The following is a 19,251-nucleotide window of genomic DNA, read 5'->3' as shown; positions in this document are numbered from 1 at the left end:
ACTTAAAAAACAACAAATAGTCTGGTAGCACTTTATAGACTAACAAAACATGTAGATGGTATCATGAGCTTTTGTGGGCACAGCCCACTTCTTCAGATGATTGGAGTTTTTGTAACATTTATATTTTAAAAGTTTTTTTTAACCTGATAGTAGCCCTTATCTGTGAAAGATCAAACAGATCTTGAAATTCTACTACCAAGAATAAGTTTCCAGTTCGAATAAGTTTCCAGTTCAAATTTTGCCCATTGGCCCCCATCTTCATCTTACATATTTCCCAAGGGATAAAAATTGATTAAAAATAACTGCGTAGTTTGTAGCTCTCTAAATACCCTATGCAGCCATTCTTGAGACTTCTTGCACAGATTTTTTTAAGAAACTGACAAATATCATCTTTGCACTTTTAGATTCTCCAGAGGCTTCTCTTGGCATCTGGAAAGCCATTCCATCCCTCCATGTATTTTTATGACCAGTTCAAGCAAGCAAGAAGTCTCTCCTGTGTAGAATTAAGGCAAAAGGAACAGAAAGAGACTGGATTTGAGGCAACAACCAAGTTAATTATGTGCTACTTGTTCCGTTGTAATTTAAAATCCATAAAGTAGTTAAGTTAAGGAGCTGGAAAAACAAGGAATTTCAGACCTACAATGGAGAAAGCCAAGCTGCCTTTAAGATGAAGTTGCAGTCTCTAAAACCTGTGCAATACTGATGCAAAAAGAATAATGAAGTATCTGTCTTAAATGCGATTTTCCGGGCCTTCATACAAGAAAGACCTTTGGCATATTAAATATTTATCATTGTATGTTCTCTCAGTGCACTTTATGTGTAAAACACATCCCAGAATGTCACAGCCTTCTCCCACATCTAAAAACAAAAGTAATCATTTAAAGAAATAAGTGCAGACTTGTGCGCTAGGTGACTCAAGACAAACATTTTCAGATTTGTAAAAATACCTACTGGGATAAATCACAAGACTAATTCTGATAACACAAGCAATACAGTTTTATTATATTTTCACCAACTGTAGCAAAAAAAATGTTTAACAATTATCTGAACAATCAAGGGAACTTAACTGTGAACAAGACTTCAAGAGTTATTATTCATGTTCTAAGTTTTAGACCAAGGAGCGTTTGGTAGGGAGAAAATAAACCAAATATACACTGGGATAATAGTCTATTACCAAGTTTTAATGCCTTCTTCAAAAGCATTAAGTACATGGTGGCATCTTATTGCAGGTTATGGATCATCTCCTCTTTGGCAATAAGATGCGTGGTTTTGTTAACTAGGGCCATCAATGAGTTCAGCTTGTGAGACCAGTCATTGAGTAGGTTATTTGGGTCCTTGGGCCTCTGGAAATTGATAATTCCTGCTAACCTGTCTACTTTTGCAAAGATGGTCTTATTTACTACTAGGTTGGACAGGAACTCCTCCGATTCCTGCAAAGACAAATGGCATTTAATCAGAACAGCCTTTGTAATTAACAAAATAACGGATATTCTTTCCAAATTTCCAATTAACATGACAGTAGTGGGACTGAGGTCCAATTACCAAAACTCATGGTAGAGTATTAAAGTTACAGTACTTATAGTTGCTATAATAAAAAAATATTACCATCTCTGGCAGGGCTACTCAACATGCGGCCCATGGCCTGTTTGTGTGCGGCCCACAATGCGGTTTGGGTTTACACGGGGCTCAACACATGGCCCGTGGATTGGATCCTTTGAACATGGCCTCCAATGGGAACACGCTCCATAATGGTGAGTCAATATAATGGTCTTCTGTTGCTATACGTTTAAATAGTTAAATTCCTGGACTGTCATTGCTTATTCAAAGTGCTGTCATATGGGTGGAAATCAGGTAAACATTGCATTTTATTAATATCAGCCGAACTGACTTAAACGGGGCCTGCATGTTGTGTAGTCTTGCCTTAATCTTTGTATTCATGCCCATCAGTGTGAAAGAAGCTATCTGCATATATTTATGTGCATGTACATGCAACCACACTTAAGTTGTGACCCTCGGCGTGTGCTGCGAGTATCACTGTGGCCCCCAGGCCTTCCAAAGTTGAGTAGCCCTGACCTGTGGCATTGGAATTGTATTGTAGCTACTATAGTACCTAGGGTCAATACGCTTCTGATGTTAGCTACACTAAACAGCTAACACCTATTTTTACTTCAAGATTCATCTAACAACTTTCAAGCTACACAAGTCAAACAATTATACCTGAACACCTATTAATATACATTGGGAGCGCTTGGCTAAAAAGTTTCCAGAACATGCTTTCTACTGGAAACTTTTTCTAGGTCAAGTAAATGATGCTTCTGTGAGGTGATGTGTTAATTTTTACACATCTTAAAGCAAAGATTCTTATCTAAACATGCTGTGAATTTTCCCTCTTAATGCCATATGCTGCTACGAGCAGATCCATTGGGAAAACTTAAAAAAGAAAGAACTGTGTTCAACAAGAGTGGCAAATCCATAAAACTGGGAATTCAAAGACAAGGAAGAAATCCTACATCATTAACCAGTTTTAACCATTTATTGCTGAGGACCTGAACAGTTAAGACTTTATTTGCCTTGTGTGTTTATTCTTTGCCTTGTAATACTCTGAGTGCTATTTTAAGCATTGGTTACATAAGGATGGGCATTAGACCGAAGGCAATATTACCATGGTTGTTGTGAGGATGGATACATTGAGTTGTAAGGCACTCAGATACTACAGTCATAACTAGCATAAGTATTAGAGATATATTTTTCTCCAGGTTCTTTATTCAGAGTGATATAAAATAAACTTCCAATAATCCGGCACCTTTAGGACCCAGGGGGTGTCAGATTATCAGATATGCCAGACTATTGGAAGGGGGGGGCTATGAGGGGTCTGGGATGGAGTGGGGGAAGCGCTCCTCAGCGCTGCGGGACCAACCCGGCAGCACCCCAGATGCTCTGCCCCAGGTGTCCCCAAGTCAGTCGCTGCTGAAACTGACCAGCAGCTGACTCGGGGAAGCTGGGGACAGAGCAGCTCCAATTGTCCGGCTGCCTGGAGCACTTCTGGGTTCCAGATGGTGCTGGACCATCAGGAGTGCCAGACCATTGGATGCCAGACTACTTGAGTTTTACTGTACTTGTACCTCCTCTCTCCACATTGGATGCATAGCTGTTCTAAAAAGTAGCTGTGACATTAAAAAAATATTAGTCTCTTAAACAGTCAATGCAAATAAATGTGAATTAAGTCAAATCACTATTTTGTTGAATACTGAGTTTGCAGCCACATGGACATGTCTAAGAAGAAAGTTCAAGATATTCTGAGCAACACTTACATCAACAGATAGATCCAAGAGTTGTGCCATCCTCTTCATTGTAATTCTGGTATAATATTTTGCCATTATTCTAATATTCTGGAATAAAAGTGTTCAGAGTAGAGGGTTACGTATAAAAAAAATTACTGACGCAGGGTGCAAAAATATAAAAGTCAATGTTAAAAACTCATTAGGACTTGGTGTTCCTGTAATTCCAGGGAAATTTGTTTGCAAACAAATAAGGGGCCTTTTCTTAGACACCCAATTTTCATGCATATAAAAGGCAAGACACTGCCTCCCAAACAAATGAATAATTAAATCAGCCACTAAGCACAGATTTAGTATTAAACACTCTTTTTCAAGTCTCTGGCCTAAGCAGAATTTCAGAGGGCCCGGTCTTATTTAAATCTTAAATATTTGTTTGCACTGTTTCCCCAACCGCTATATTCCAACGTGGGGAAGTGAAAGCAAAACTCTATTTATGATTTCTGTGCCAAAGTGATGGAATGAGCATCACCCTCAGATCTACTTCTCTGACACAGCTGGCAAGAGACATACCTACAAAATATACACACCAGGAGAGAAAACAGACGTAAAACATTATGGAAAGAGGAAAGGACAACTTATCAGTTTCTCCCATATCTTCTCTCCTGTTCTCCACTTCATAAATAAAATAAGCAAAAAGCATTTTTAGCAATTCCATATACAGTAAGAATGCTTAAAAAGCAGGTTGTACTTACATGCTCCACAACTCTGTTCTTTAAGTCTTTCCATCTCTTTTCCCCTTCCTCTGTATAACCAAAGACATCTGTGGCAGGACTGTCAAGACTTCCTTCTCTTAATTCCTTTCCATATTCCTCAACTAGGACGGTCCAGCGCATCAACTCCATAGTGGTAAATAGTTTTAAAAGATCTCTGTAAATGGTTTAAATGAATCAGTAAAATCCATAATCTGGTGTACACCAGCTCCCGTGGAACCAGCTGCCACAATACGCTGAAGGCTCTTCAGTAAAAAGCTTATACTGCAGAGCCTGCAGTGTGTAACCATATAACCACTAAGATTGCTTTCATGGTTACATAGTTCTCTAATATAACTAATTAATTCCTAGCATGAACCTTCTATGTTTCTGTAAGTGTACAAGTCAGAATCATCTTTATAGCATTCTTCCACACCACATTAACCCTATAGGAAGTATATTAGACTAACAATAGCCGAATCCCCGCCCCCCCCCACCTTCAAAACACTCCTTAAAGAGGTTTTTTTTTTTTTGGGTCAGCATAGACTATTCAAAAGATACACTTACTTATACTTAGGGATTTCTTCTAGCTTTTTGTCACTGCTTATTCGGTGTACCAAATCAGACTGTTCATTGTCATAAGGTGAAAGGATAACATAAAGAACAACATTCTTCAGTTCCTGTTCAAAAGAAAAAATGATGAGTCTTTTATTACAGAAAAATAGCCAGAAGAAACCACACAATACTAATGTCAAAATAAAAGCAGTTCTTAGGGAATGAATAAAATGTATGGGCATCCAATCTACTTACAGAATATATATTGTTATATGTAAGGCTCAATTTTATTAATAAACTAAAGCAATGGATATTTGCCATTATGAACTGCTTCAGTCCCATTTGCAATATTTTTACCTGCTGCCATTTTTCACTTTCAGCCTGAATACAAGGAGTATCATAAATGGCTCTGTAGTGTTTACAGATTGAGAGGTAGGAACCTTCATGCTGATCCAGCTGAATCATTAAGTTGTAGTATTTCAGCTTTGATTTCTGAAACAATTTCAAACAAATGTCAATATTAAAAACAGATTCACTAATCTCACAAATGACATCCAATTGAATTCCAAAAACCGACTATACAAAAACTCCTGTGCACAAAGAGAATGCATGCCACAGAATGGCAGAAAAAAATCTTCCAACAACTTTACCTCTGTGTTTTCTTCCTGGAAAAATTTGGTGTTAATTTTTTTGCTGATAATTTGGGTCCGAACATAGTCTTTTACAGCCAAACAGAGTCTCATCTGTTCCAGGATGAATTCCACCCGCTCTTTCTTTTCCATTGAACCATAAGTTTCCACCTAAAAAGGAAATTCAAGGGTTTAACACCACAGATATAATTTTAAGGAGAAAAACATGCCCTTCTATCTATCTAACAAACAAACAAACACACAAACAAACTTCTTTTAAATGCTTATTATAAAATATTTACATTAAACCAAAGCTCCTATATTTATAATTCTACCACATAGGTTAGACCAGCGTTTCCCAAACTATGGGCCACGGCCCAATACTGGGCCGCAGGAAAAAAATACCAGGCCTCAGCATGGCTCCCGGGGTGTTCCGGGCTCCCGGAGTGCCCATGTGGTGCCGGGTCCTCCAAGCCCTTGGCTGGGCTGGGTGGAGAATGCAGCCAGATGTTTAGGAAAAATGCTGGACACACTTGATCTCAGATGGGGGGAAGGGGGCAGGGCTGGAAGGAAGGGGGGGGACTGGCTGCCAGAAAGCAGGGCTGGGGGGGGGGGGGGGGGGGAGGAAGGCGTGAGGTTGGTGGTAGAGGGGCTGGATGGGGAAGCAGGTGGACAGGGAGAACTGGCCACCGGAAGCAGTGCTGGCCGGGGGCAAGGAGGCTGGCAGGGGGAAAATCAGGAGGGGAAGCGGGGGGAACCAGCCGGCCAGGAGGGGGTTGGGGGAAGTGGGGATGGCTGGAGGGGCAGTGGGGGGGGGGGGGGGGGGAGCGAAGCACAAGTGATTCCGGCTTCAGGGACTCCATTTTGCCCCCCCCCCCCCCAAAACACACTCCCCCTCGAGTAGCTGCGAACTGTCTGGCTGGTAGACACGCTCACGCCGCCTGAGCATATCTACCAGCCAGGCAGTTTGCAACTACAAGCTGAAACACTGAATAATAATAAAAGTTACTTAATGAGAAAATACCAGGCATTTTATATGTCCGGTATTTTCTCAATTGGTTTCCCAGACAGAGGCCTCAAATACCGGACTGGCCAGTACAAAACCGGACATCTGGCAACCCTACCCCTCCCTGCAGCCTCCCTCCGAATCTGCTCCTGCTCCCTGGAGTGCCTGTGCAGCATCGGGTCCCCCAAGTCCTGGCCTGGGCTGGGCAGAGGATGCAGCCGAGTGAAACAGTGAAAGTTTAATTCACTTTTCATTTTTTTTTAATATGCGTTATATTTTTGGGCTGCAAAAAACAGTACTGGAAAAAAGAGGGGGGGTTCCAACTAAAGTAAAAAGTTTGGGAAACCCTGGTCTAGCCAGCTTTCTATCACTCTTACAGTCCATTTATCCAATCCATATTCCCTTAACTTGCTTGGCAAGAATATTGCGGGTGACCGTATCAAAAGCTTTGCTAAAGCTGGCACTGGGGGTTTTGGGAGGACCAGAAACAACGTATTTGCATATTCATCATTTTCTTAATGCATATGCAAATGAATATTACTGTTCTCCAAAAGCTCGTGAATGGATTTACTGGTCTGCGTGTCAAAAAGTTTGGGAACCCCTGTGTTCGACCATATCATTTTGTCCTCTATTATGGTTGTGTGCATTAACATCACCCAAACAGTATGAACAGAAGATAGAACCCCCCCAAATTTTGCCTTATGTACTTGTTCGTGCATCCACACCACAATTTACAGTTACGTAACATACATACACAAACTCCAATTGCCATGCCTCATTTATGCACACACTCCTTTAAACATTTGCTTCTTGCTTTCTTGAAAAAGTTCTTAAGACAACCATTGTTACCACCACCTATACACTAGATAACTAAACAACAATTTTCATAAGCTCTGAAGGAAGCATATCTACTCCTTTCAGCAATAAAATAATGGCTGTTAAGCGGCAAACAGATGGGAATTCTCAGGCTCAAGAAACAGATCTGAAAAACATTTAGGGTTCTCTTTGGCTACATCCTCCCATCCTTAACTCAGCCCAGCGCTAAGGATTCCATCTACTCAAAGCACCAAACACTATTCTTTTAGCAGACAACAACATAGGAGGGAATTCCTTCCAAATGCATCAAGAGCCAGTTCCCTGTGCCAAATTAATGTAAAAAACCCAATAAAGAACACCCCCATTTTGAATGATTGCCTAAGAGAGTTTGAACTCTCCGTTCCACAAGTCAAAAGATTAAACTTGGACTATACCTTCTGTACATTGAAACCTCCCTTCCCAAAGGGAAATATTCCAAATAATTTGCAGCATCAGCCAAATTAGCAGAGCTAGAGCATTTTAAATCTAATTACATTACCACTAAAGACAGTTAATTGGTTCCCAGGAGTCTGTGCTTAATTAAGCCTCAAATCTTGCTACAAACAGATGTTGAGAAAATGTTGATTTTTGTGTGACACACTTATGAACCACATGATGATTACCTGTAGTTCTTGCAAAATTGAGGCAGCTTCTTTCACGTCACCATTCTGTTCTTTTATTGTTGCAAGTGTCTTTGTAAGACGAGCACGCTCAATTTCCACGTAGATCTGGAATTAAAATTAAATCCAACATTTACTTACTCTACCACATAAAAATTATTTTACATCTAAGGCTATGAATATACACATTTGAATAACTTCACACTCCTGCATCGTCTCATTTAAATCTCTCTACTATACCTGAAATGAGTAAAGCATTGTGTTACATCTCCTTTAGGAAATGTTTCCACGGACGTTTCCACTGCACTATAGTAAGAATTTATTATTTATAAAAGCAAATATTAAGCTCAAGAATCGTGCATAATCTGTATTTAAAACCCTAAATTACAACAAGGAAACACTTATTTTTAATATTTCATTAGTGAATCTGCTGTTTACGATAGGTGTGGTAGCCCTGGAAATATTCAGTTGAGACAGCAGGGGCAGCAGCACTGCAAAGCCCTCTCTGGTACAGATTCTCAAACCTGATCTAGAAGGACAGCACCTAGGAATAAGATAGTTCATTCACCTCTCTACCAAGATTTTCAATGAAGCAGACAATGATGGTTCATTTTGTCATGGGAACTGTTGGTTACCACAAACTGGATGGAGGCCATCTCCGTTTACAAACACTTCCAACCAGCCTTCAGTTAACAATTTTTGGTTACCTGGGCTTGATCTGAACTGGTAAAAGGCAAATAAACACAGACATGGCTCAACAGAAAGTACATATTGTCAGAGTAACCCGAAGGATAACTCAGTATTCTATGGAACACTTTCTATTTTGTTCATTCTCTATCATACCTAATAAGAGTAATACATATATAACACAACTTTATAAATATACAATGTAACATCACACCATCTGAAAACAGGTGCCAGTTTTCCTATAGTAACTACTTAGGCTCTTCCAGACCATCTGGCACACTATTATCATCGTCAACGCCTTGACAAAAGGGCAACAAGACCAAAGGTAGTAACTGTTCAGCTATTATACTGTTGTCGGTCCCAGGAAAGACAGTTTCCACGTTAATGACTTGAATCACTGATGCACTTCACAGCAAGGGCAATGCGGTTCTCTAACTGATCATTCCACTAACGACCAGATCTTTACTTTGAGACAGCTTTTTGAGAGGAGCTCTGAATTTAAAAGTCATCTGAAGCACTTTAAAAAAAAAAAAAAAAAAAAAATTCTTTCATACCATTTTTTCAGTGTATTGCATAATGCTTGGGAGCTATAAGGCAGCCTGACGTCCCTAAGAAGATAGTGTCATTGATAAAGGAACAAAAAGCTCAGTTCAAGTTAATGGTAGATACACAGCATAGGTACCTATATCTAGATGTTTGGCAAGGCTGTATCCTGTCAGCATAGACTGGTTGATGGATAAAACTGAAGGAACAGCTGATGGTAGTGTTTGGCTGAACACTGATTTGCTTCAAGACTTTAAATATGCCAATGATGTTGTCTTGATGGCTCATTTTGGTCAAGCACTGGAACTGACGGCCAACCTAGCTGTTCAAGAAGCAGCATATGCTGGTTTGGTTATTGGTCCAGACAAAATTAAGTCTCCTAACTAATACCATCATGTAGGCTCCTACTCTAGATTTCAACAAGCTCAGTATTAACCGGGCAGGATATCATACAGGTGGCAACGGTCAATTCTTGGGAAAGCATTAGACCGGGATGGGGGTTTGGAAACAACAGCTGTCCCTGCCACATTCCATACTTTTCAGTAGCCTCTGGGGAGATGTTGTGACATCAAGCTTTCTATAAAGTTGCAGATGTACACAGGCCCTAGTTATACCAACTTTATTGTACAGCAGTGAACTGTGAGCGATGGTAATGCTGAAGAATAGCGAATTGATGTTTTTAATTCTCCTCAGCAGCTGCTATGTATTACTCATCTAGTCCTGCCATGTAATGAGGATAGTCACAGTTGACTCAGCAACCAACTCCATCAGCAAGGGTTAGGTAGTGGTGGCTGTGGTGAGGCGGCTGCCCCATACAGAAAATAGGGGAATTAAAGCAGCGCTCAGAGAGGCTGCACAATCCCAACCAATAGGAAGAGGGCTTATTAAGGCAGCCAATGAAGAGGCTTGTAAGAATAGCCAAGCAGGGCAGGGAGGGCCACATTAAAAAAAGCAGAAAAAGGAGAGTCTCCCTGGAGTGCAAGAGAGGAGAACTGGTTGCTGGAAGGAGTACCCTCAGATAAAGCAGTGCTGGGCTGAGTCAGGGGAGCAAGAGGGAGATCCACCCTGAGGATTGTCAGACTGACACCCCCCAACACAAAGGTCTGGGGGCTATGGGACCAGACAGAGGGGGCTGCTGGAGAAACAGCTGCTGCCTAGAGGGTCCCTGGGTCAGGACCTGCAATAGCAGAGGATTTGAGTTGTATCTCACTTGCAGTCTGGATTGGTCACTCTCCTCTTTGGCAAGTGGCCACTAAGGCAAGTGGCAGGACTAGGGACTGCTAGTTCCTTGGAAGGGGGAGATAATGGAGTTTTGCAGCCAGCAGTCCATGCCCAGAAGCATACATCATGGTCCAAGCAGTGACCCAGGTCTCAGAGGCATGGGGATTGCAAAAGTGAGGGCGGCAAGACACCAGAGAGCTAATGCCCAGAACAGCCAGCAAGAGGTACTATGGTGGTGAGTCCCACCTAGTTACAGTGGCTTTCTTGGTACAGACACATTAGGAAAAAACCCTCAAGTTACAAAGCTTGTTTAGCAAGGAATGGTTGCATGAAGGATCTGGGTGATCGTAGCAAAGAGGAACAAATTTCTTCCTAAAAGACAAGCAATTGCACTTGAGGTACCAGAGCTTTGCAAACTGGGATGAAACAACCTATGGATTTGGAATAATTTGCTGAGTTTGATTATTATACAGCATTCTCAATTAGTTATGAGAATTTTGTCTCTGTTAACACGATCTGCCACCCTCAGCATAGTGGCAGTACTTACAACTAAAACACTTGTTAATGTATTAATTTGATCTGGATGCCCTAGGACTGCCAGAAGCACAGAACAATTGGGAAATGCTGCATAAACTCTTTAAGCTTAGTCCACTATCTATGCTGTACTAATGAAGAGGATTTTCACTAATCTGGAGTTTTTTTGTGAAAACATGGAAAGGGATGTTATCACAGCTGGATCTGGTGTCCCCACTATCTCTAATGTAAGTCACTTACCTTTGTGTATTGTTTGATTTTGATGAATGAATCTAATTTTCATAAAGAGACTCTTGCTGTCAGCAAGCTTATTATCACCAAAAACTTCAGAGGTACAATAATATTGCCATTGATAGAAAGATAAGACAGCCAGCAAAATTAAGAACCCAAGCCAGAGATCTATGTCTAGACTACATCCTTTTTTTGATAAAGGGATGTAAGTTAGACATATCGATAATGCAAATGAAGCAGAGATTTGAATTTCCCGTGCTTCATTTGCATAATGGCAGCCGCTGCTTTTTTCCCCAAAACGGGGCTTTCAGAGAAAAAAAACAAAACGACAGTTTAGACGGGGACCTTTCGAAAACAAAACCCTTTTTCGAAAGATCTTGTAAACCTCATTTTTTGAGTACAGGATCTTTCAAAACAGAGTTTATGTTCGAAAGATCCCCATCTAAACTGACTTTTTTTTCCCCTTGAAAGTGGTAGCAGCTGCCATTATGCAAATGAAGCACAGGAAATTTAAATCCCTGCTTCATTTGCAATATTGATATGTCTAATTCACAACCCTTTATCGAAAAAGGGATGTAGTCTAGACATAGCTTCCTTTCACATTGGGTAGGTCCCTTTCAAATTTGTCATGATGATGATATATACACAACTTTAAGTCTTACAGTCAAACCTTAAGTACTGGAAATAAATCTTAAAGATATTGTTGAGTCCAGTGGTAGTCAGCATTTGCGTATTTTAAAAAACAAATTTTACAAAACTTGAAGGTCAACAGAACTATTTCCATGATTTGTTTTTTGTTCTTTTTTACTTCCTCCAGCAAGATTTTAAACAAAAAAAAAAAACAAAAAAAAAAAAAAAAATCAAGTTCAGTGTTTGGAACAAGCATTCAACACTATGCTCATCCTCTAGACTCAAGAAGGGAATAAGGATGTGGACAACTAGTCACTTAGGCTATGTCTAGACTGCAAGCCTCTTTCGAAAGAGAGCGTCTAGACTGCACGTTGAACTTTCGAAAAAGCGGCTTGCTTTTTCAAAAGAAAGCATCCAGTGAGTCTGGATGCTCTCTTTCGAAGAAGCCCTATTTACATTCAAGAACGCCTTCTTTCGAAAGAGGAACTTTCGAAAGAAGGCGTTCTTCCTCGTGAAATGAGGTTTACCGCCATCGAAAGAAAAGCTGCGTTCTTTCGATTTAATTTCGAAAGAACGCGGCTGCAGTCTAGACGCAGGTGAGGTTTTTTCGAAAAAAGGCTACTTTTTTCGAAAAAACCCCTGAGTCTGGACACAGCCTTAACCTTCCCTCTTGCTGCCTCTATCAGAAAGAGGCAGCAAGGGGGGAGAGGGTGCTTCAAAGTGGCAGTGCCGTGTGGCGCCCAGAGTTAGCTGGGAATGCTCTTGCTGACCCCGGGCTCCATGTGGCGCTGTTGCTTTGAAATGCCACGGGAGCACAGGATCAACAGAGGACTGCTTCAGTCCCTTGCTGGCCCCGGGCTCCCCACAGCACTTTCGCCTTTGAAGTGTAGCAACAACCCTTACAATAAGCAATATATGGAAGTTATTTTCCAAGATATTTTGAAAAGATGTATACAAATTGCCTTATCAGATTCATTTCAAAATTTATTCTGGTTCTTTCTCTAATCAGAAAAAGGAAAGAATGGTAAAACGCCATGCTTTAAGGAAACCAAATATCTTTTTTATTATGTCACTAAAAGATTCCAGCCTGAAAACAGTCTTACCTTTCCTTCTGTCACCATTCGCAGTGTGTCTATTAATCTCAGTTTGATTGGTAGGTCTGTAATCTCCTCAACATAAGCACAGCACTGCTGGACCATTTTAGCAACTGCCTGGTACAAACAATGAAAACCAAAATGTTACTCTATTGTTAGAGTTCTAGAAGCATGCCAGAAGTATATTCTTTGGGCATTTGTAATAAAATGTTCCAATATAAAAACGATTAATATCGAAGTAAGTGGACCCTCTCCCAAAAAATGTGTGGTGTATTGGAGGGTCGGATATCACTCCTACACATGGCTGGCCCAGGGCATCTGACTCTGGCTTATAGAACACTAGCTAAAAAATTGCATCTAGACGGCTGGGGTCAGGCTGTGGGGCCCCCACCCTCGCATGGTCTCAAAACTTGGGCTTCGGACTGAGACCAAACATCGACAACAATTTTCCAACCTGAGCTCAGGGTCTGAGTTTTGGTCAGCTAACCCAGGCCAGCCAGAAGTTTTTTTTTACCTTCAGGGAAATACAACCTAAGTGAGCGAATGACCTTCCATCGAAAGATGTTACTGAAGTCAGGGGCTGGCTCAAGTCAAGTGGGATATGTCTGCATCACTTCTCTCAAATTTGTTATCAATTTATTTGTTCTGGGGATTTATTCTATCTATGCTTTTTCCTTGAAGAGCAGAACTGACATGGTCTTTTGCCAAGCTAGAAAGAGCTTCTATACTTGCTACTGGATTTCCAGAATATCAAAAGAAGTGTTCAGTATAAACTTTTCTTTGGGCTAAATAAATAGTGGGGTACACTGTCCCTTCCTTTTTAGTTCTGTACACTTCTAGAAAATATAGTTATTTTTGATTGATGTCAGCAAACCAGATTCAAATGCATGTGTTCTCACATGAAGCATAGGCCTGTGTGACCATGAAAAATGGCAACAGTTCTATTTAACATCATACATCACATGTAAACCAAAAAAATATCAATTCCATTCTTAGTTTTCCTCCAGGAAAGCTTTGTTATTGTGACCTAATTACTGCTTCGCTGTACTAATATATTCATATTCCACTATGTGCTAAGTATTTTAAGTCCCTTTTTCATCTTAACACAAAAGGGGGAAAAAGTACAACTAAAGTTCTTGCAAACCAAAAATCTCTCTCCTTCCACACAGCTCAGTTTGCTCTGGTATCAAGCATAAATAAAAATAACATCTACATTTACAATCACTAAAATAGAATTGAGGCATGTAAATCTTCATAAATCTGAAGACAAGAGATGATCACTTACTAGGATCAAGCAGAAATCCATCTATCATATAACGTTAAATGCACCTGGCTATTCAGTACACCTTGCTATTCAATAAAGAGGTTGAGGTTACGACTTTGTCTGAAATAGCAGGTTTTGCACTTTTCATGTACTTTAAATCACTAACTGATTCATTAATTAAGCCTTGTTAAGAAAAGGAAGAATGATTGAAACACCCAGAGTTTAGGGAGGAAACAAGGTCAACATTTTGATATACATCTAAGTGAAAGCCACTAGTGATTCTGTTTCGTATGAACTAGATCATACTTGACCAGTGTAGATTAGCTTCTTTCATGAGACCTGAATAGCAACCAAAATTTAGGCAATCCCAAGCATCAACACTTCAGAAACACTGAACATACAAGACTACCATATCAGTAAAGAACAGTTTAATCATATTTTCTTAGATTGGAAACTGCAAAGAAAGAAGACATCCGTGATTAGGGATAAATCTCTTGGACAACACAACAAAGAATAGATAGACAATATATCATGCGTTTGCCCCAACTTTGGGCTGCTCAACAGAATTTCACATCCAACGCTAGGGCAACGTGTGGGGGAGGGCCTTGCACGTAACCATGAAGGTTAACCTATAAGCCCAGGTTCAGTGGTTAACTGTTTAAACATACACATTATCACATCCCTAGTCCATATATGCATTTTTCAATAGGTTAGTGTGGATGACAGCGGGATGAACTGTGCATATAAGCCTCCTTGAATAAGCCCATTAGAAGCTGCAACAGAGGCTGGCATTAGTACATTCAAGATATTTTCAAACACACAGCACAGGCACTACACAGTGGAATTATAAAGGAAACATGGTATAGTTCCTTCCCAAACCTGTTTTAATTGACTTCTTCTCTTTGACAGAATAATAATATTTTCATTAAGAGCATCCCAATCTTTAGCTTCATAACACATTTTTACTACAGCAATCAAGATGCGGGATGTGGAAACCATGTCAGAGGCCTGCAATAAACAAAAAGAGCATTAATAATTACATATACAACTTAAGCTACTGTGCTATTACCACTACAGAGCCTCAGCAATACAAAGACAAGAGCAATCCACTATAACTCTAGACCCACGATCTTGAAAAGAATGAGAAAATACAGCACAGAGCCAGACACCCCATCTGCTCCATTGACATCAATGGAAAGGAAGAACATGGCAGAGCTGGATACTCTAACTTCCCACTAGCACCTCTATTTACCAGGAAAAGGGTAACACACAACAGAACACCCCAGAAATAAACATGTTGCACAGAATAATCTACTCACTGTTCGTGTCTGTTTTTCCAAGGAGAGTAGCGTTTCAATGACCTCTTGAAGTCTTCCTTCCTAATATCAGGACAAACACTATTAGGACCAATATTGAAAAAACAGAACAGTTTAAACCAAGAACAGCTACATCTCTTAGAGAAAGAAAAGCATATAACAAAGTCATCAGGGTGAAAGACTAATTTCAATTAGGTTTATTTCTTTGAGACGATATGAATAAACATGAATATATACTTGCATTTATATAGCACTTCTCATCTCTGTATCGTTAAGTGCCTTATAAGGTTGTGTAAGTACCATTACCCTCATTTTATAGACGGGCAAACGTATACAGAAATTAAGGGTAGGAAATTACTAAAAGGGCTTTTGTTTTGAATACCTAACTTGGGACATCTTGGGTCTGATGCTTAGAGGTCATGACTACAGATGGATCGCACTGACTTCATTTAAATCGGTCACAGCTCAGTACAGGCAGTCCCCGGGTTACGTACAAGATAGGGACTGTAGGTTTGTTCTTAAGTTGAATCTGTATGTAAGTCGGAACTGGCGTCCAGATTCAGACACTGCTGAAACTGACCGCCAGTTCCAACTTACATACAGAATCAACTTAAGAACCCCAGGCGTCCCCAAGTCAGCTGCTGCTGAATCTGATCAGCAGCTGATTCCAGGAAGCCCGGGGCAGAGCAACTCTGCCGGGGGCTTCCTGTAGTCAGCGCTGGTCAGTTTCAGCAGAAGCTGACTTGGGGACGCCTGGGGCAGAGCAGCTGGGGTGCTGCTGGGTTGCTCCAGTAGCGCCGCTCCTGGGTGCTACTGGACCAACCTAGCAGCACCCCATCTGCTCTGCCCCAGGCGTCCTGATTCAGCCGCTGCTGAAACTGACCAGCAGCGGCTGAATCAGGACCTGGGGCAGAGCAGCTGGGGTGCTGCCGGGTTGGTCCAGTAGTGCCCAGAGCGGGCGCTGCAGGACCAATCGGCAGTGCCCCAGCTGCTCTGCCCCAGAGTCCAAAACAAAAGCCTGGTCTGCTGGGGGGGGGGGGGGGAGCACACTAGCTGCCCCCCCCTCCCCAGCAGACCAGGGACACGGGGAGCAGAGCCTCTGAGGTCCCCAGCAGACCACAGGCACCCAGATTGAAGCGGCAGCAGCGGCGGTTCCCCGCGCCTCTGAGGCTTTGCTCTGGCAAAGCCTCAGAAGCGCGGGAACCCGCCCGGTGCCCCTGGTCTGCTGGAGACGGTCTCCAGCAGACCAGGGGCACCGGAGCAGCTTACGAACGGGGCTTTCTCGCCTCGACTTCCGGGGCGAGAAAGCCCCGTTCGTAAGTGCGGATCCGACATAAGTTGGATCCGCGTAAGTCGGGGACTGCCTGTATTCCTAAAAATCGGGACTTTGTGTGTCTGAAACTTGGCACTCAAAAACTGAGATGCATAAAGTCAAAATACACTTTTGAAAGTGTCTGCTAAATGATTCACTCAAGATAACAGCTACTCAGAGCCAGGAATACAACTACATCACTTGAGTCATGAACCTATTCCCTCTCACTCATATAAAATGTGTCTATGTAAATTTTAAAAAAAATCCCAATTTCAGATGCTGCCTCATGGAAGCCCCTTCCTCAAAACTGTACTTAGATGGGCATATTTAAACTTCCGTCACTTTAAACATAAATTGTTTGATGTAGTATACCAGTTTTTCCTGAAATTCACAGAACCATAGGGAAAACTACACAAATTCAACACATCTTCAGTGGTATACATTTTCACATTAGGAACTAGGAGTTATGAATGATCTCAAGGCTGTCAAAACTATGATTATTTGAATGAGAGAGATTTTGAAAAGATGCCAGTTTAACAGTTTAACTGAAATTAAAAAAAAAAAAAAGAAAGAGAGAGAGAAACAGAACACATTCCCTCAGCTAGAAACTGACCATAAATAATAATATAATGAAGGTGGGAACATATCTATAAATATGAAAAGTGTAAGCATATTCCTCCTCTCTCAGTGTATCTGTAAGCCTACATTATTACTGGTGTCTTGACAAGGGTGTGTGCTCAAGCTTGAGCACACACTAGATAAACCTGACAAATTCCTAAACTCAACCTTCTTACAAATAAAGATGAAAGAAAACACCTGTAATTTGACTTAGTTGCCCAAGTTCTAACCTAGGCTAGAACAAGATCACTTCAACCACCAGCATTCCTCTGCATTTACACTAGGAAAAGAGTTGAGTTTGGACTACTTAAGACTAACTCTAAATAAATATAAATTCAGTTAGATATTGAGACAAAAAATATTGCAGCTACCCATCTCTCTGCTGATATTAAATGAAGCAAGCCAGAAGGCAGGTGATATGTGCCTGTGCTTCATGTACATCCTAATCATGAAAGTGCATGACTCATTGGCTACCGTGGACTATAGGTTGTATATTTTGTCCAGGGGAATATAAAGACCATTTAAGGAACTTTAGAGCCAAAAACTTGATTTAATTTCCAAATAAATATTTTAGTGACACTTAATACAAACTTTTCTGTTAATAACAAGAACTGCAGCACTGGGTTACTTAAGCATAAAAACAGGACTCATTTTTAGATATTAGTAATACAGAAAATGAAATTTGCTTCCAAAAGTTATTTATATCCTGACCAAGTCCCTTCAAACTGTGTACCATGGCCTGTTTACTATATGCTCACCTACAATCACAGAATTAAACTGTACACTGACATATATGGCTTGTGCCTGACTACACTGCAGGAAACACCTTTGGTTTCCTAATTCTTGTACATCACAACTGCACACTTGTCATACATGGCATCAGTCCATTTCCCTCCCTATGAAATTTTGCAGCCTACACCTATTGGGAAAGGGCAAGCTGTAGCATAAAGGCCTAAATCTGGATGCTCCAAAATGGGGGGTGGGAAGGAAGAATGATGACTCCGTGATATCCTGCATTAGGCAATCTGTGTCTGGCTATGTTGAAGTAGAGGGATTAAGAGGAGGTACAGGTGCATACACATGCGCACAGATGCACGCACCACCCTGATCCATGCAGAGATCGCTCCCTTCCCTGCACACACCAGCCTTAAAACATCCAGTGTCACAAGAAAACACTTCTGTTTGCCAGAAGATGAGTGCAGGTGACAGGGAATGACTCACTCAGCCTATTTCAGTTCATTCCCTCTGAACCACCTGGTATTGGCCACTACAGCCAGATTGGACACTGGGCTATATGGATCATTAGTCTGACCCACCATGGTCCTTCCTACCTGGTCCCCATCCTCCCCCAAGGATTCCATCAGACAGCGTGGTCTGTCCCTGCCTATCACTGCAGGCTTGAAGGGATTCTCTCTCTTTCCCCTCTCCCCAGATCCCTTGTGTACCAGCCCGGTGTCCTTGGCTGCGCCTTTCGCTCCCATAAGCGGCACACACGTCACCCCTAAGCGTGCCTAGAGGAGGACAGGTCTCTGCCTATCTTCCCCCCGCCATGGGGCACCCTACAGAGCGCACAGCGCAAGGTGGAGAACACGGGAGCCATGCCCGGCCCGGCGGCGGTGTGAAGCGGGGAGGGGCACGGCCCTGTCAGTGGCAGGAGATCGGTCACTGCACAGATGGCTCGGGCCAGGCCCCCCCCATCCCAGGCCGCCGGGCCCCCCGGCCCGCCGTGTCACCCCTCCCTGCTCCTCAAGGGGGGGGCAGCCGCCTGGCGCCGCGCCCGCCCCGGGAGACGATACTTAACCCCCCCCCTCCTCTCCCGCAACATACACCAGCCCCGCCCATCCCCCCCCGCGAGGGGGCTCGCCCCCACCGCGTGCGCACTGCGGCTTCTCCCCCTCCCCGTCTCCCCCGCTAGGGCCTAGCCCGGGCCGCGCCATGACTCAGCCCAACCGCGGCCGCCGGCTCCGCTTCACCTGGGCCAGGCGCTCGCACTCGGGCAGGCGCTGATCCACCGTGGCGCTGTAATCCACCTCCATCTTCACGATGCGGCCGTCGGCCCGCTCCGCGCCGTCCTCCGCCATCGCCCCGGCTCGGCTCCGCGCCGCCTCG

The 19,251-nt window shown here is 42.3% G+C and overlaps 1 protein-coding gene across 1 annotated transcript; it reads right to left on the bottom strand.

Annotated features, from left to right (window-relative positions):
* Positions 1 to 972: 972 nt before the first annotated feature.
* On the bottom strand, positions 973 to 19,250 carry PSMD12 (proteasome 26S subunit, non-ATPase 12). The gene is made up of 11 exons (XM_075903943.1): positions 19,116 to 19,250; positions 15,216 to 15,275; positions 14,776 to 14,904; positions 12,642 to 12,749; positions 7,696 to 7,800; positions 5,233 to 5,382; positions 4,940 to 5,074; positions 4,595 to 4,707; positions 4,031 to 4,205; positions 3,312 to 3,389; positions 973 to 1,430 (listed from the first exon to the last, which is right to left on the bottom strand). The coding sequence occupies exons 1-11, from the start codon at positions 19,221 to 19,223 to the stop codon at positions 1,221 to 1,223; spliced, it is 1,371 nt and encodes a 456-aa protein (XP_075760058.1). The 5' UTR covers positions 19,224 to 19,250; the 3' UTR covers positions 973 to 1,220.
* Between the last annotated feature and the right edge of the window lies 1 nt (position 19,251).

The sequence above is a fragment of the Pelodiscus sinensis genome, chromosome 20 (assembly GCF_049634645.1).
Source record: "Pelodiscus sinensis isolate JC-2024 chromosome 20, ASM4963464v1, whole genome shotgun sequence".
In the NCBI taxonomy this organism is placed as follows: Eukaryota; Metazoa; Chordata; order Testudines; family Trionychidae; genus Pelodiscus; species Pelodiscus sinensis.
The sequence above is the reverse complement of the archived record's forward strand: the minus strand, read 5'-3'. Positions and strand labels throughout refer to the sequence as shown.

Coding starts and splice junctions, on each gene's coding strand:
- PSMD12 (XM_075903943.1), bottom strand. CDS start 19,223: ATGGCGGAGGACGGCGCGGAGCGGGCCGACGGCCGCATCGTGAAGATG. Junction 5,383..7,695: donor CAATTTTGCAAGAACTACAG/GTAATCATCATG, acceptor TTTCCTTTTTAG/GTGGAAACTTATGGTTCAAT. Junction 1,431..3,311: donor TCTTGGATCTATCTGTTGAT/GTAAGTGTTGCT, acceptor TTGTCTTTGCAG/GAATCGGAGGAGTTCCTGTC.